Raw genomic sequence first — 18,521 nt, 5'->3', positions numbered from 1 at the left:
ATGGAGGAGGGGCACCAAGGCCAGTGGACTGTAAGCATATCAAATTGCTATTTTGTTTGTCTCATTTTCTGCAGCTATTAAACTGTAAAAACAGAAACATGTTTAGTCTTTGGGAGTAAATTACCACAAACTAAGATTCCTGACATACTAACCGGTTGAACCTTTTTTTTTAACAACCTTCAGTCGTTATCCCAGAAAGTCTTTGCTACCGTATGGTAATGTTGCTTTTGTGCCTTACAACAGTGGGAGTATTGGTTTACAGGAATGTGAAAGCACTAAAACTTTGCATTCAGGCCAGCACCAAACTCCAGTTCTCATCTACTGATTTTTTTTTTCTTTCTCATGCAATCGCCGCTATATATTCTTTTTAAAAACATTTTCTTATTTGAGACAGTAGCTAAATGGTTGTCATTTAAATTGAGTAAATGAGTAAATTGTGCTAATTAACAGTGTCCAAAAACATGAAAAAAACGAACCTATATATTACTATATTTTGGTCATATTTGTAGTTTCATTTGTACTGTATGTCAAAAAAGCCCATAAAGAATAAAGTGTGGCTTGGCCTCTTTTGTTCAGTGATAAGATTTATACTTTCAAACTGAAATGAAATATTAAACCAAAAAAATAAATTCACAGCAGTTCATTCATATGATCTAATTTTTAAGTTATTTGTAGTTTTAAGTCAGTCCAATGTATTTCTCAAATGGTTAATTTTATTCATAATAACATTCACCTTTAGACATACTTCAAGCCACACATAGTTCATTTAAGGGCTTTAGTTAACCATTCTGCCTTCTTCATGAATCTAATGCCACCTGGTGGAAGTCAGCACCCACTGCAGTTTAACCATCAGATGAAGGTCATGAGGGGTAAATCTGACTACAATGGCACGTCTGAACAAAAGGCAGCTCAATGCATTTATATCCTCACTGAATGTCAGTTAAATGTACTATTTGTGGTTTCATATCTCTTTATCTCATTTTTCTTCCCTGTGTAAGTGAGGTTGTCCCCACAAATGCCACATATCAACACCTGAAGATGTCTGTATCTTTCGTCTTACATGTGTGTGTATGTGAATGCTTGTGCATATCTAGGGCGATCTTTCCTATCTATTTCTACAGCTGCGCTTTGCAGTACAGTGGTTAGGGTGATGTGCCGGTGGCGTGGCAAAGGCAGTCTGAGGCCTCCACAAACAATGGCAGTCAATAGGCCAGGCTTTTCCACCACAGTTTAACCGTTGCCCATCACCTCAAACCTGACAACCATGCACACACAGGAGAATGGTCTCTTTGGGCCTGTGGGTTCTCATCAAATTTTGACTTTACCATTTTGAAGAAACACAGGATCAAACTGCATCTTGCACGTATTACAAATCCTAGTCAGTACTTAAAAACAAAATACAAAAAAATAAAATAAAAATCAAGTGATAATAAATCCAAGCCCAATGTTAAATGTCAATAGATTTAATCTTAAATTTAGCAAAAGCTAATAGAAGGCTTCAGCAGTCTGACTTAGCCAAATTAAATGGGACTCTGCCAAAGTTATCGTTTAAGCTTGAAATTCCTTCTTTGTTTTACTGTTTCTCTGCCATTCAGCAAGGAAACTCTGTCCAGTGACACAAAAATGGTTGATTTTTGTACTAAATAAATAGCAACCATGGAAAATACCCACCTTATTTGACTAACTTAGACTGCTGAAGCTTCACATTTGCTTCAGCTTTACTACAGTGAGTTTATGCACGAAAAACAGACTGTGGATTTCTAATGTTTAATATTACCCATGCACATGGGCCTGTGAATAATGTTAATTAAATGAAATACTTACAAGCTACATCTATATTAGGCAGCACAGATTGTGGTAGGACAATGCAAATATACTAGATATTGCTAGTAAAATAAGACAATGGACTGTGAGCGTTTAAGACAATCTAATGTTAGGGTACTAGTTTAGTGCTGCAAACTTTAGCAACACTTGCTATTTATTTTTACACCTTTTACAATTCTTTGTACTGACCAAATGACTAAGATGTCACTTAAAATATACATAAAAACATTTCCAGTCAGAACAGTGAGAAAGTCACACCAGTGAGAAACTCACAAGAGGAGGAGATCACAAGTCGACCTTTCTCATGTCTTGTTCATCACAAAATATGAGCAAACTGCTAAGCCTGAAACGGTTGAAAAAGCTGCATTGCCACCTGCAGTAACCAAAAAAAACTACATGTCAGAAATGCACATCATTAATTAAATTTAAACTCCTTTCTTTCCCTTAAGTGATTGTTAAAATGACACATGACAAAACTTTAACGAGGCCAGTGACATGTCAAGTTCAGGAAATGTACCGAAGCGTAACATAATTATCACTTTAAACAACCTTACACTTGACAATGAAAACCACAATTGGCAAGAACCACCCCCAAACAGCCACATTCATTATCTCTCCGCAATTTATCACACTCTCAAAAATACTGGCCAAGTTTCCACTACGTGTTTAATGTGAGCATATTTGTTCTCATCTTATTCTGTATCTCACAGGATCTCAGCAGAGTGCAGCCCGGACTTCAGTACAATGAGTGTGAGAAAGCCCTTGGCTGTGGGAAGCTTCTCAGTGCTCTTAGGCCTATCACTACTGTACGGTTTTCATGTGGCCCTGAACAACAGTCACACAGCAGCTGACTGTGAAGAGGCGATACCCTCTGTGCTTGCTGAGGCTCAACTTCCTGTGCAAAGTAGTAAACAGCTCAGCCGTGAGTTAAGGAGCAGGAATCAGGCCAGCAGATATCAACCCCAACACTCACACAACTCTCCTTACAGGGCTGTAAAATAAATCAGCTTTGACATGACATACAAACAGATGTTAAATAGGTTAAGATGAAGCCAAAGCACTGTGGCGGTACTTGCATTGAAGTGGACTTCTAACTTTTGTACTGTGGTTTGCTGAAAGTAGAACATGGGGGGTTTAGGTGGGAGTGTGTGTTTGTGTGTGAGGAGTGGGGGTGACATAACAACATCAAAGCTGATGGGAACCAACTGATTATACGAAGCCCACACTGATGAGTCACTTCATTACCTTCACCTGAAAAAGTGGTGTCACTTTGTTCAGTGAAATGTGTGGGTGCACTGAAATATTTCAATAATGATAAAACAGAGGTTTAGAGAATATTGGTAAGACTGGGTGGTGAGAGCTTATCTGGAGGACAACCAAATAATGTTACAATGTTATTTTCCAACTGGTACTGTTGGCAGCAAAGACTGTCGAATAAAATTCAATACAACTGGACTAAAGAATAAAGCACCACTTTTGTGGAGGAAAACATCAAGCAGTGTTATCTGCAGAACTTCTGCTTAACAGCCTAGACATTATCATTAATTGCTGACGCAACCTTTTAATCACAAAATGCACCAAATATGATTTACAATACATCATCAAAAAATTCACCTCAATGCACCATCAACTGGTTGCCAGCATGACGAGATGCCTGAATTAAAGGATAGGTCTGGCAGTATTCTACATCTTTATTTTTAGCAAACCCGAGAACAGACCAAAACTAACTATGAACTGACCCAAGACACAAGCTTTGCCTCTGTTACTAATGTTTGAAATAGCTTTTTCATTCATGCCATAGATCTCCACTGTTGTCCAAAAACAAAAAATAGACATTGGTGAGTCAGACTGCACTGGCAGGCATGTTCTTTCATTACAATTAAGGTGGGCAGTGTAGTTCATTTTGAGCTGATGGCACACATACTATTCCTCTCTAGTAAACAACATCTAAAGCACTTTTAGTAAGTCTAGCCAGTATGGTTACTGGCGGTTGGAGGCCAGTCTCAGAATATATCTGTTCATAGAGATTAGTTGTAAGCAGACACAGAGATGGTGTTAAATACTAAAAAACTGTGTTTTGTTTTGTTTTCATCGTGCAACCTGACCACACATGACAAAAGCGAAAACAACAAACGACTAAATAGCGAACGTGGCCGAACTAAGAAAGAGAGTGTCTCAGCCTATCAGACTTAAAACAGGTAAATTGCTATTTACATGTATCAGTATACTTTGCCAGTACAAAAACAAAACTTGAAGGTCCTCTATCATTTTGCAGAGAAACCTCTACAGCTATTACAAAAAACACAAATACAGATAAATATAACCCAATCCAATGCTACATTCAACTCAACACAATCCCCCCATATTTGGTACAACACATGACATCACTGACATCATCAGCCAAGCATGAAAAGCAGGTGTGATTGGCACCCCCATTAACTCCTGCAATGCATGGTAAGTACGGGAAAGTAAGAAGGACGAAACGGAAGAAACCAAAGCCTAAATCAATAAACAATAACTTTAAATTAACCAGAAAACATCGCTGAACACAAACAAACACAGAATAGTAAATGTGTCATCTCATCCACTCTGTCACAAGCACCAAATGTGTATTAATCCACAGCTGAAAGTAGTCTCAAACCAAATACACTTGCTCCTCCTGTTTAAGTAGTGTTTTTTTAAAACTGCAGTATCCACATATATAAGGGAATTATGAAGCCTTTTTTCAAAAAAAAGAAAAAAAAAAGAAGAGAAAACAAATTACATTAAAATTAATTTGACAAAGGCTCATGAGGAAGGGCTACTGTATCCATATTTTGAGCACAACCAGAAACTTGTTCAGAAAATCATCCATACAAGAGAAATATAAATGAGACTGCTCAGGCTTTAATCAGCTGAGTGACTCCCTCTTTGACAGAAGTGGTGACTAAACTGGTGGCTGTATTGTTATAAAACCAACAGGATGCATACTGCTCAAGATAAATCATCCATATACAGAGAGATCATCTGCAACATGCAGTCAGGATGTGGGTGTTGCCACACAATGAGAAAGTGGCAGTGGTAAAAATTATGCAGGCCCACCACGATATACCACAATGCTTTCTGTGCACGCTCATTTGAACACTGACAATGAGTCATCCTCAAAGGGAGGAGTCAGTACTGTGCAGTACAATACAGTCAATCAAACCTGTATAATTCCTCAATCAACAACATATCAGTCCGGCTGTTACTGGCCCTTCACTGTGTGGTCACTGATGGCATAACATTCATAAATGCACCTTATTGTTACTGCTACAAGGTGGTGCTAAGTCTGTGCCTTTCCTCTCTCTCTGTGTGTGTGTGTTTACTTCTCATAAAAACCATCAAACTAATAAGCAGGAATCAATACAATCTGATATGTTACCACCTCTTTCTGAAGACTAACACTTCACAGAAAAAATAACTAAACTGTTGGAACATGGCTGACTGTGGTCTCTGTGGTTACAGTGAGTCAGACAGAAAAATCTGTCTGAGTTTTCTACAAACACAGAGCTGGTAGCTCAGAGGATATTCCCCTCCTGATCTGGACAGCCCCCACACTCAGCACAGTACGATGAAATCTGAAGAAAAGTGACCTTGCAATCAGGTTTAACGGTTTGATGCCATTGTTTAGTTTGGTTGTGCTGCAAATCAGGTGTCTTCAGTACTTGGAGGACTACTCGCTGTCTTTCTTCAAAATGGCCGTGCTTGAAAAAAGAAGTGGCCAGAATGGTGCCTGTTGTATTGGCCTGATATTGCTGAGGTCTTGAAATGTGAAACAGCTTGAAACAGCTAATATTTCTGGTATCACCCAGTCACAGGGTGGTCCTGTCCTGTACACTTTGTGATTCAACCCAGACAGCTATTGTGTAGGCAAGGAGGGACTCCATAAAAGACTGCAGCTCCTGCACAGACGACTGTTGGTAGCCTTTGTGGCGGTGAGACAGTAACTCAAGGACTGTCAGCGAAAGAAATATAAGAACTGTGCACATACGAAGATTCCGTAAGCCATCTAAGGATGCAGTGGCTGATATGTGAACCACTGCAGATGATTGAGAATCGCAAGAGTCATTTTCACAAGCTATTACTATTTTAACCACAAATAAACTACATGATTCACATTATAAGACTCTCTCAAGTAAAGTCCGCTATGGCTATATAAATAAAGTTCGGGGGATATGGCTGTATCGGTGCACTGTTCTGCAGGCAATGTGCAGAGGATCATGCGAATCGATGTGCAGCAACAAGAACAAGTAGGTCAGTTGATCAAAACTGACTCATTTCGGTGTCACCTGTTGGTTTGATCGAGACCACACTCTTCTTGTCTTGGACTTCCGCTTTCCCAAGTGAAGTTGCCTGATCGGTTTTCACAGCCGGCACGAGGTCACAACCCGATTGGCTGCGTGCAGACGTCATATGAGAGCGCCGCCCATCAGCTCCGCTCTCTTCAGCACCGCTGGTTGTGATTGACAGGTGAAGCGCAGCCTTCTCCGGGGAAACACGTAACATCCTCAAACTTGTACATATAATTAAGTACATGATCTGTAGTGCTGTATCAAACGCTGCACATTGCTGTGTATGTGTGTGTTAGTTGCAGTATTACAAGAAGCTCTCAAAGTCGATCCTGTCCTTTAAATCATCCCACAGGTGTCATCTGTTCATCCGGGTCAGTGTGAGGAGTTCAGTGTAACACCGTCTCATCATCAGGTTTGGCTTACTGCTATCCATTGATTCAGTTTACCTGAGGTTGATCATGTATTCATGTCTTTAAACAAATCTTTCGACACTTCATAGTTGTCTTTGCTGTTAACCGAAAGAATGATTTATTGTTCGGATCCTTTAAGTAGCCTCCCACGATGCAAAACACTTAATGTCAGAACAATTTATTAAAATTTTCACTCAAGTCAAATCTACTTCAAACTACAAAAATGCATATTCAAATGTAACACAATGCTCCTTTCACTGAAATAGTTCAAAAATTTACTTATTAACTACAAATGTGGTGACCTGCATGTAACTTTTTACGGTAATTTCACCTACTTGGTACAATCGGGTAACTTTTCAATGCACGAGCTGTGTTTTGCATGTGGGATAAAATCTGAATCTAAAATAATACTCGAAAAATGAGAGTAGCCGCAAAGTGATGTTCCCATCTTACCTCGAAATTAAAAGTCTTCTGTGAGCAGCTTGACTCGTTAGTATTAACCATTACTTAGATAAAAGCCTAAATCAGGGATACGTGTTAAGCATATTCAGTGTGACAGATCTGTTTTGGATGACATAAAAATCTGTTTGATTAAAGCTTTTGATCCCCTCCATTCTAGAAGCATGTCCACCTCGACCAGCCCTGACCGTCCTGCACCCGCTGCTCTGTGTCAGCCCTCCTCCTCCTCAGTCGACAGCAGTAGCTGTGCGGAGCCTGATCTGGACACTGGAGTCCTGTTCCCGGCGAGACAGTCCTCCCTGCTGGCTCAACGTCTCCTGCGTTTACGGGCCTGCAGCAGCCAAGTCGGCTCCGTTACGCGCCGCAAGAGGGAGATGATGCCCCCCGACAAGAAAGATGCCGCCTACTGGGAAAAGCGACACAAGAACAACGAGGCCGCCAAGAGGTCCAGAGAGAAAAGGAGGCTGAACGACCTGATGCTGGAGGGCCAGCTGCTGGCTCTGAGTGACGAGAACGCACAGCTGCGGGCTCAGGTGCTCAGTCTGCAGTATCACCGCAGCCTGAGTACAGAAAGGAGCAAAGCTGCCTCTTCTGAAGCTACTACTTTGTCTTTATCGCCTAGACCGGCTCACACCCCTGCCCTCTTCCAGGCCGGACTCTGGGGCAACAGTGGGAGCAGCCCAGCCTCTGTCCTGGGTGTGAGGAAACCAGAAAGAGCGAGCCACCCGTTTGAGGCCAGGATGCCTTGTCTTAGCTCAACTAGAGGTGGTGGTGGGTTTAATCCACAACGCTCTCACGGCTGTGCCACTCAAAAAGGCCTCTTCTCCTTCTCCGGGCCACGTGTCCGCCCTCTCCGTCCAGGTTTGGAGGGCGGGAGGCCAGCGGAGGCAGAGCTGGATGCTCAGCGACAGGTCTCCTCCAGCGACGACATCCCTAACTCCCCCGACGCGTCCTCGCATCGTGTCCCTTCCATCCGAGCATTTCTGCCCACACCAGACACTCTCCACCATCCCCCCATCCTCTCATACCCACATCCAAATTGGCTGGTGCCCCATGTGAATCACCCAGCAGTGTGTAATAATTTTCTACTGCCTTGGCGGTCTTCCTACCAGGCCCCACCGGCCGTCTGCCACGGCCTGCCTCTCTACATACAGGAGAGACAGGGCCAGGGGCTCGGTGTGGAGGCAGACATTCAGAGGGGATTCAAGAGCCGGTTCAGCGGCGGACCGGCGGAGCTGTCTCCCCTCGGGATGTACCTTAGTCCCGATGGACGCTAACAGGACAGTTTGAACATCACAGCGCTTATTACAAGCAGATGTGAAAAATAATCTTACTATGTATTTTTAATCCTGCGTGTCTTGTAAAAATGGAATTACAGGTGTGGATGTTAAATCGCTGAAATAATTTAGACAAGCCTGAACGCAACGCCCTTTCAAACTGTTATGGGAAAATGTGACGATATATATGTATATTTTCCGAAATACTGACAGCATATTAATGCAGCAGCGTGGATTCGACTGTCTGACTTTCTGTAGTTTCAGATGTGTCTATCAGAATGAAACCTCGGTTACACTGCACACACTGATCAGTACTGTCAGAGACCCTGTAAAGCTTTTTACCAGCAGGAATAATAACGCAGCTTATTGCAATCCTTTATTGATGATGTGTTGTATTATTCTAAAGAAGTATAGTAGCAGAAGATATAAAAAGTCATCTAATGTCTCTTTTTGTCATGATTTTTGATATTAGAATATTAATTAATTCATAGGGCTGATTGATTGTGGTTGGTGGGGGTTTGACATTTATTGTTTGTGAATTGTTTTTGCCGTTTATCTGCGGTGAAAAACATCGGCAACTGAACTAGCGAAACTGGGTGCTTGTTGACTCGGTATTTCCCTTTATCCCCACTGCGTGATTTCCCAGCAGACTTTGATTGAATGGAAAACCAAACGTTGAACCGTTTATTTGTAGCTATGCCTACAGTTCTGACATCATCCTCCGCTGTATGTGGCCTTTTGGGTTTATTTGTTGGAATATCAATATAATAACTAAATGCCTGCAACCACATGGTGCCTTACGCCGTTTGCAAGGCAAAATAATAGGCGAAATAATACACTGATGATATTTTAATCATACCGTCATTTGAAAAAAAAAAAACATAAAAAGACCAAATATTTATTTAAAGTAGGATGTGATCCAAACCAAAAAAATCCACATATTTATGGTTAATTCTCGAATTTTATGTTAATCTAGGTGTGTATTCATGTCGGAGTCTGCATGCAGCAACACTGGTGTAAATGACGGTCAACACCGTGCTGGCACCATCTAAAAGCGTTCATGTTTACGCGTGCACTGCAGGGAAACTCCATGTTGACAGTCTCTTCACTGGCGCTGTCACTATCAAACAGTCTTAAATAAAATAGCACTGCAGGCTGATGAATTATTGGAAGCTAATTTGATTTAGCAGGCTTCCTTAGAAAAGTTTCACTTTTCATGACATCTTTTGCAAAACTGTCTCCAAGTTCAGCTCCCTGTTAAGCGCGTGATGTTTATTACTGTTGTAACAGAGGAGTTGCTCCACATCAGTTCTTCCTGCTGGCTAACATGCCAAGATTCTGTAGCTGCATCGTAACGGATGGTCTCTCACAGTCTGCCAGCACGTGTTCCCCAGCTCACCAGCAGAGGGTACTACAACACAATAATGGGGGAGTCGCCTCAGTCAAGATGCTGCAAGTGGTGAACGCACAACTTAAACAGTATGCTGTTCATTTTTTTTTTTAAATCAATTTCTGTCTATTCACTAGAGTATTATGTTTTGTTTTTGTCCTGCAGGGTAACATACACACACAAACAACTATTACTAGAGCAAATGAAGTAAAGACCTATATTTGTGTAAACATTTACACAGATGTCACAGAAAAAAGGGGTTGGGCCAAAATGTGTTTTGATATCACCAGGTATATTAATTACACAGTTCAATCCCTGAATATTTCTGACCCTGTTAGAGAGAAAGTCACCCTTCTTCAAAAAGCTATTAAGGTCTTCTAAACAAAGCTTGACATGTTTTGTGCACAATCATTTGTACAAGAACACACCCTGAAATCACAGGGTAAATTATAAAAATGAAATGTGTTTGTTTTTTTGCTGTACAAGGAACTTTGCAATCAGACATATGGAATGTCAGGAAGATGTAGTCTGACTTCATGGCTCATCTTAATTTGGAAACCAATACCCACACAAAAATAATTGTCTCAGTTTGCTGGTTGCAAAATGTCAGTCCATTAAATCATTAGCTCTGGGTCATACAGTTCACAAACATTTTCTAGTTTGTTTAATGTCAGATGATGTTCAGTTTAATTTTTATTTAATAGAATTTTTGGTTTCAACGAGAGGACTTTGTCACAGTTTCATCTAAGGCACAGGCACAACTGACATTTAGTCTGAAAACAAGTCTAAACACAAACAGGTGTCTCGAGCCTGAAAATGACTTTGGTAGAGGTAGAGGTTAGACTGCGTCTTCTTGGCCATCCGACAACAACAAAGCATTTTCGCATCCACGTGGACCTCCGGTTCACATCTTTTAACATTAACGGCTTAAGCACATCACAACAGGAAGCAAAAATCTTACTTGTCTACATGTGACAGTGTCTATACATAGAAATGGGGCTTGAGGTAAAGTTTTCAACCACGACAAAAGCACACGTTACAAATTAAAGGGTTAATTTTTGTTCTTATAATGTACAACAAAGTGGGTACACTGGGTGAAAAGTGTATCGCAAAAGGGTAGAGAGGATATTAAAATGTGCAGAAACGTAGTCGCAACCTGGACATCTACGCTAACAACTGAAAAACACTTCTCTTTTCCTGTGAATCTGAGGTGCCAAAGATTTATTCAACACTCAAACAATAAAAGGTTTACTCCTCTCATATTACTGTAAACATCTGAAAGACACATAACACTATTCATACAATACTTTTACAACTACTACTGCTAATACTACTGCTATATTTTAGTGTTTCCTGGAAAGAGGCATCAGCTAAGTGCTGGACTTTTGAAATGTCTGTGTGGATGAAAGATGACTGAATAGTACACAACACATCATAATGCAGCTACATCACAGCAAACAACACGGCACAGTGGCATTACTCTACTCTGGGGTGTTATATGCATATCCCTCCGCAAGACAGACAACATAAAGATTGAGAGAGCACAAAGAAGGAGGGAGGTGAGAGGGTAGGACTGAAAGTAACTAGACATTATCAGCCCCCCTTTGCTGATATGTGCATCAATGTCATGACGTAGTCCCAAAGGAGAGTTCCCTGCTCTAAGCTGTATATTAGTACAGGGTGAGAGGGAGATAGCTCTCAATTAGGTCATTGGCATACCCTGCTACAGTGGACCTTCTGCCCACAGCAATTGAAGGTAAGGCCTCGAGCTCATTTTCACGTCTAAAAGTGGTTTGGACCGTGTATGTTCAGAGCCAATGCATTCAGGGGAGAAAATGATTTAGGTGTTAGTGACCAAAGGATTGGTGGTTTTTACACATACCACTACCGTCTGCTGCTCACAGCACAACAACATCATGTTGAGTGCGGTGAAATCGACTGTAAACATTTGAAATCGTTGTGTGTGTGTGTGTGTGTGTGTGTGTGTGTGTGTGTGTGTGTGTGTGTATATATATATATATAATATATCGGCAAAAGCTATTCAATCAGATTACCTGAAAATGTTACTCTATTATAGATCAAATGTATGAGGAAGAGGAAGTGTTACTATCTTGTCAATGTCTGCAGGACAATGTTGAAAGACAGTTTTGTACATGGCATGTCTCCATTGTAAAATGTTACAACTTTCTTTTTTATAAATTGACCAAACCAGAGGTTAAGTGAATGAACCTTTCTAATATATACATTATCAAATTAATATTCATTCAGGTTCAGGAAGCACATAATGTTATTTCGTTGCCGGGAAAGAGCTAAGGGATGTTTTACAAAAGTTGTAAAGGTATGTGAAATCAATTACGACAAGTGTGATACCATGTCATTTTAATGGTCTCCGATTATCTACATTATCTGGAAATTACTGCATATCTTAATGATCCCCAAACAAGCTCCTAATTAGGTATTTAAGCCTGAACACAAACATTTGTGTCAGATTAACTGCATTATTAATATTTAAGAATTTAAGAAGAATAAGAATGTGGCAATAAATCCGTCATAAAGCTAACAATGCTCAGTTTTTGTTGACAGGGGCATGCTGATTCATTTTTAGGCCGTTGTTGTGGTGTTTCAGATTGCACTGTAGTGTAAGGTGTGTCTTTCCCTTCTATCCTGAATGTACTGTACACACACACATGCAAACATACTATATATATATATATATACATTCTATATATCTATATATACACACATATGTGTGTATATATAAATATACACACACACATACACATATACACATCTATATGCAGCACAGAAAGGATGCTAAGACCTAAAGTATGTCTCAACAAAACAAAATATTTTAAATAATATTTATCGCTCTGCTGATGAGTCAACACATCATTTGATAAGAATTCTAAAAGTGAAACATGCATCTTGCATGTCATGGTCCTAGTTGCACAATACACACGTATTAAGTCTGAGATTGTGATTGGCTTCAAACACCACATGAGAGACTGTATTTTTCTGTCTTTTGTTAATTAATATGGTGGTTAGAGCAGCCACGTCTATTCAAACTGAGAGAAACATAACCTTTTGTTCTATTCTCTATGAAAGCTAGAATTATTTCAAAGGAGAATGGCCTACTTGAAATTCCACAACTCTTCTCACACTTGTCTGATAGAGAACTTAAATATTAAGAGTTTTAAATACATCACATATAACCTGTATGATTTAAGAGCAAATCCAGACATTTACAAAAAACAAACTTTTAATCACCCTCTCACAGTATACAGTATAACTATACAGAGTATATAATAGACTATATATATATAGTCTATGATGGTAAAACATAGAATTTACTGTCTATCCCTTATGGCATTGATGGCTTTGTACCATACTCTCTGTGCAGACGGTGAGAATATTTCATACACTTTTTCCATGATGCGCTAAAAACTTTGATTAAAGTTTCATTTCCATGTATAGTCAGCAGTTTAGAATAGTGAATGTTGTGTTTTTTACGATGCTTTCCATTTACAATATACACAGTTTACAAGGAAAGATGATGCTATGAGTTATTAGCACTGCCCTTCAAGAAATGTATGTGTTAACAGACAATTTAAGAACTGTGGCAAATACATTACTCTCCCAAGAGAGCCTTTATTCACTCTAATTTCCACAACGACAGTTTACAAGAGAAATGAACATAGTATAGTGAAGTGAAAAGCCACAAAATACTGACTGACCAATTTTTCCTCGTAGGGGGAGTTATTTTAACAATGGCTGGCAGGGTGCACAGAAACACAGCAGCAGATGGTAGAGTATGAGAAAACGGACAGACACAAAAAGAAGAAGTTTCAGAGCTCCTTACTAAAAAGCAGGCTATAATTAGTCAATAAGAAACAGGTGCAAATGTGCAGCAGAGCAGTGAGCAGGCTCAGCCTCAAGAGAGATTTCACTCAGGAACCCTCTCTTTTTTTATCTTCTCTCTCTCTCTCTCTCTGTCTCCCTGTATGATTATTGTTTTCTCTCTTCCTGCTGTTGCTGTTTTGGGCTTGCTAGCACAGTGTACAACAACGCTCAGTATTTGTGTCACACACAAGTATGCAGGTGTGCACGTTCTCACGCAGACAAACAAAGATGGGCTTCAGGTCTACGTTCTTGCTGGGCACAGCCTTGAATATTTTTAACCTGACATGCACTCTCACCACTGCACACAGGGCACATTGCTTCTTTGAACCTTTTGTTTGATGCCTCTGGTTCAGTCTAATATGCTGAGAAGTAGCTCAAAGTGTGGATAACAGAAGCAAATGAGAACTTATAAGTTAACAGGACACTGCGTGATAATTTTTGAGGTAATAGACTGTGAAGTTATGGTTCGTGCTACAGTTCCTCATGTGTCAAATCCTGAGCGACACTTTTGCAGCTCATTCATGAGGTGTCACATTTAACTGTTAACATAAAGTAGTGTGCAATGTTTGATTAGAAATGAACTTATCAGCTGCATATAGTGTTGTTTGCAAGAATAAAGTGTGAGGGAAACATAATGTTTGTAAGCTCAGTATGTGTGAGTTTGCATATGACTGCATGCACACAGGGGGGCTGTGGTTTCAACATAATGTTCATCCTTCTCGCTCAGCTTCCCACGAAACCACCCACAAACCCACGCAACTGAAAGAGACAATATTAAAACCTGCCAGCATTCCTCTCAGACAGGTTATTTAAAATATTTCATTAAACTTTTGCCCTACATTACAATATAGGCAAACCCTTACTGACTGCCTTTTCTTCCCCACAATGTGGAGGAATGAAGTGAGGCACATGGAGAAGGGGGAAGTGGTGACTAGGTGGACAAGTCCATCAAAGAGGAAGATGGGGGAGATAAAGTGAAACACAAAGCAGTGTCAGACTCAAACTCAACTAAAGATTGGACTCTTTTTAAAACCTGAGCTGAGTCTGATGTACATATAGTAAATTATGTCAGATCAGGGATCAGGGTTGATATATAAATACTCTCTCTCCGCATTAATACTTTTCAATGCATGTAAAAGAAATCCACACGTGAAAAATAATTACATATGTATCTTAAAGTACTTGCAGAAGGAGCCATCTGATCAGTTACACATGATTCCTTGTTGAAAAAATTTGTGAATCGAGCCACGTCAGGGAAGTCTCAAAAAACCTGCACACAAATGATGTTCATACACGATAAGAATATAATTTGCAAGTTTAACAGCCTGAATATAAATGTTAATAAATAAAACCAAATGTTGTTGATAAAAATTAAAATAGTTTTAAATACATATTTTGTGGATACTACATTCATTTTAAACTAGAAATATATGTAAGCGCATCAAATACACATTTGATACTGAGATTGATCTTACTCCATAGTACATAATCTTTTAATGACAAGCTCAAGTAATCATCTCTCCACTCAACTGAACCAAATGCTGGGTACAACAGCGTTTTTCTGGCCTGTTACTCCATCTTGTGTAGGACTCATTGCACGTGTGAAATATCTTCTTAATCAAAAATGTAAATTGCAAGTCTCCTTCTAAGCCAATCGTGCAGTGTGCCTCAGACTGTTTTTGAAGGAGACTTGCATTTTACATTTCTGATTGAGACCATATTCCACCCATGCAATGAGCCCTTTACAAAATGGATTAAGTTCCTGTCAAGTTTTGAACTAGTGTACAAACTCTCCCAAGTGAGCTCTCAGCAACCTGTAACGCAGCTCAGTACAATAGCTATTGTTTGAAATACGGAACAAGGTATGATAGTTGTTCTATGACCTCACTGCTGCAAATAACTGTATTTAACAGCACATTGATTATCAAAGACATAGTCCACAGTCTTCTTCGTCTACTTAATGTTTGCCGTCACAGTTTCTCATGTGGTCTAGATGTGGGGGGGGGGGGGGGTGGGGGGGGGGGGGGTGGGGGGGTGGGGGTGGGGGGGGGGGGTTCAAGTGCTGGGGATGCTAGACAATTTTAGGCGCAACTCAGTGTGCTCAGTGTAGTAACCTCTACAGCTTTTTGGAGAAAGACACAACCCATATGCAAAACCTTACCAACTCCTCTGGATGAAGAGGTTTTACATGGCTAAAGTAAATAGACACAAATACAAACTGACAAATCAAGGTAAATATCATAGATATTCTCTTCAGGATTTATCATCTCAGCACAATCCAATTACATTTTTACAATAACATTAATCACAAACTCAGTTGCTGTAGTCTTGCTTATCTTATAAGGAAGATAATCTTGACAAGAAAATTTTCTATTGTTGACTTTTCATATTTTTCCCCATAGGTGACAGCTGCGGACTTTGGACATCACATGTAAAAATATTGTCAGCAGTATAGTCTCATGGACTCCAATCGTCACTGCACTGAGAAATACTACGGTGACAAACTGAGATAAGACAAGTTCAAACCCAAATCAGATAAGGTTACCATTATACAAGAAGGAAGTATCTGTATTACTCAACCTCCAACACAAAACTCTCCTTTATTCCCCTTGATCTCTCTGTTGGTCTTCACTCATTTGTCATTTCCCATGGAGTCTCTGTCGTCACCTTTCCATTCAGGCCGAGTCAGCCATATCTTACAAGTGGAAAATGAACATTCAAGCAAGGGATCTCGTCGTAAAAGGGAATTCATACCTGAAGAGAAGAAGGATGCCCTCTACTGGGAGAAACGTCGTAAGAACAATGAGGCAGCCAAACGGTCACGGGAGAAGAGACGGATGAATGATTATGTGCTGGAGAGTCATCTCATGGCCCTGAAAGAAGAAAATGCCAGGCTTAGCACTGAATTAATGGCCATCAAGATGCACTTTGGCCTGGTTCACCCAACAGCGTATACCGCCCATCAGAGTAATCAACTGCAACACAATGTCCATAGCAGCACGCCACCTATCAGTGCCACAAGCACACATTACCAGTCCCTGCAGAGGGACTACTACTGGGGTGGTAGAAACTCTACTGTTATGCCAAGCTGCCAACCGTCTCACCCAGTTTTCATCCCTGCTTATGCTCTCCAATCCATGAGAGGATATCCATATTTTAACACATCCTGTACTACAGGCTCTGGCCTCCTCACTCCCCTTGTCCTCCCTCAAAATTTCCTGCCCACCCATTCATCTCGTCCTGGAGCCCCCTTGCTGAAGCCCATTCCTACGAGGGCCACCTCAGATGAGGAGGAGGAGCAGCAGGTCCCAGGGGTGTTGTCCCTATCCTGCTCTGCTCCACCTTGCAAAATCACATCCAGAGGACACAGAAACTACTCTCCACTAAAACAGTACATGTCCGACTGATATAGAAGGGTCTATCTACTGCACAGTTGTCAGATTGACTGACTGAGAAACAAATTCTCCATTTCTTTTTTTATGTACATTAAATATTCCTGCTGACACTGTAAGAGCTCTATTTTTGAGAATTGACATATTTTATTCAAAGAAGCACTGTTAAAGTACATAGTCCGTGGAAACCTCCACACTTTTTGTGTCACAGCGCACAGACAGTTCTATGTTGGATGATAAACATTCGCACTGCAGCCACAAGAAGAAAAGAACATTTTGCCCATAAAAAAATTAGTACGCTTTTGAATAGAACCCATTCATATTGAAGTTCACAGCATGCCCTGCTGTGACATAAAAATAGCTCTGAAGTTACTTCAGCTCTTCTCTGTGTGTACTTTCTTCAGCATGTCAAGGTCCAGCAGATTTTAACTGTGGGTTATGAATATGATAGCAGGTTTCACTGATTTTAGCTCACCATTTCTCGCTTTAGAGGACTGCTTACAATTCAACCACTCCTAAGTGCAAAAACATGAGCCTTTGTTTTGACATGGATTATTGTTGATGACATCTCTGATCAGACCATACATGTATCTAATGTCAATTAGTATTTTCTAATTGTACTAATGTACATCTGTTAACCACCATCAGTAGTCTTGACTAGATTAATGCAGAATCAAGTATTTCCCTTCTATTGCCATATGATGAAATGCAGTTGAAAACATGTCTGAATCCCGACAGTCTTTTGAAAGATAAACTTGTGAACTAAGAAAACGACAACACAGGGTTGCACCCCAGACTGAGATTAGATTTAGAATCTTCCAATATGTCAGTAAGTTTGAGGATCACATTGTGCTGAATATATTGCAAATTGAAAAATAAATACATCTGAGAATTATGAACCATGTTTTAAGCTTCTTCTTTTTCAGATCCCAAACCATTCATTGCTCACAAAGGTTTTAAAAAAATGCATTCACTCATCTCTTCCTCCATAATCCAGGAACTGATGTTTAAATCACCATGTATCTTGCTTTTCCAACAGAGGAGACAATACAAGCTGTGTCCAAATACAGAGGCAAACTCTTGTGACGCTGTTGCCTTGAGGCAGACTTAAAGCTTGGAGGCTACAGTACTCAAAAAAAAACTGTCTTTGGTTCAGGTAAAACTACTGCATTAGGTTACAGAAGCAGGAGCTAACTTGCATCTTCTGTTTCTTTTGGCGTACTTGTAAATCAGCAGGACCCCAGGCTACAGCAGGTTGGCTAGCAGTCTTACTGGTTCCAAGACAAACTCAAAGAAACAGACAAAGCCAACTCAGGAAAAAGTACTGAGTAACTTATGATCCAGTACTTTATCAGCAGCTGTGACTATGATGCCATTGAGACCGTTAATAGCAGGTAGTTAGAAGCAGAGCTGCAACAATTAATCAATTAGTTGTCAACAATTACATTAATCAGCAACTACTTTGATAATCCATTATTTTTTTAAAAAGGGACAAGTTCAAAATTCTCTGATTGCAGCTTTTTAAATGTGAATATTTCTCATTTTTTACTCCTCTT

The 18,521-nt window shown here is 40.1% G+C and overlaps 1 protein-coding gene across 1 annotated transcript; it reads left to right on the top strand.

The window, feature by feature from the left end:
- The first annotated feature begins 11,386 nt into the window (after positions 1-11,386).
- LOC121605937 lies at positions 11,387-17,779 on the top strand. The gene is made up of 2 exons (XM_041936069.1): positions 11,387-11,429; positions 15,976-17,779. Exon 2 carries the CDS (start codon positions 16,222-16,224, stop codon positions 16,978-16,980), a length of 759 nt encoding a protein of 252 aa, XP_041792003.1. The 5' UTR covers positions 11,387-11,429; positions 15,976-16,221; the 3' UTR covers positions 16,981-17,779.
- Positions 17,780-18,521: the final 742 nt, after the last annotated feature.

The sequence above is a fragment of the Chelmon rostratus genome, chromosome 4 (assembly GCF_017976325.1).
Source record: "Chelmon rostratus isolate fCheRos1 chromosome 4, fCheRos1.pri, whole genome shotgun sequence".
In the NCBI taxonomy this organism is placed as follows: domain Eukaryota; kingdom Metazoa; phylum Chordata; class Actinopteri; order Chaetodontiformes; family Chaetodontidae; genus Chelmon; species Chelmon rostratus.
The sequence above is the reverse complement of the archived record's forward strand: the minus strand, read 5'-3'. Positions and strand labels throughout refer to the sequence as shown.

Excerpts from the sequence above, each read along its gene's own strand:
- LOC121605937 (XM_041936069.1), top strand. The coding sequence starts at position 16,222 with ATGGAGTCTCTGTCGTCACCTTTCCATTCAGGCCGAGTCAGCCATATC.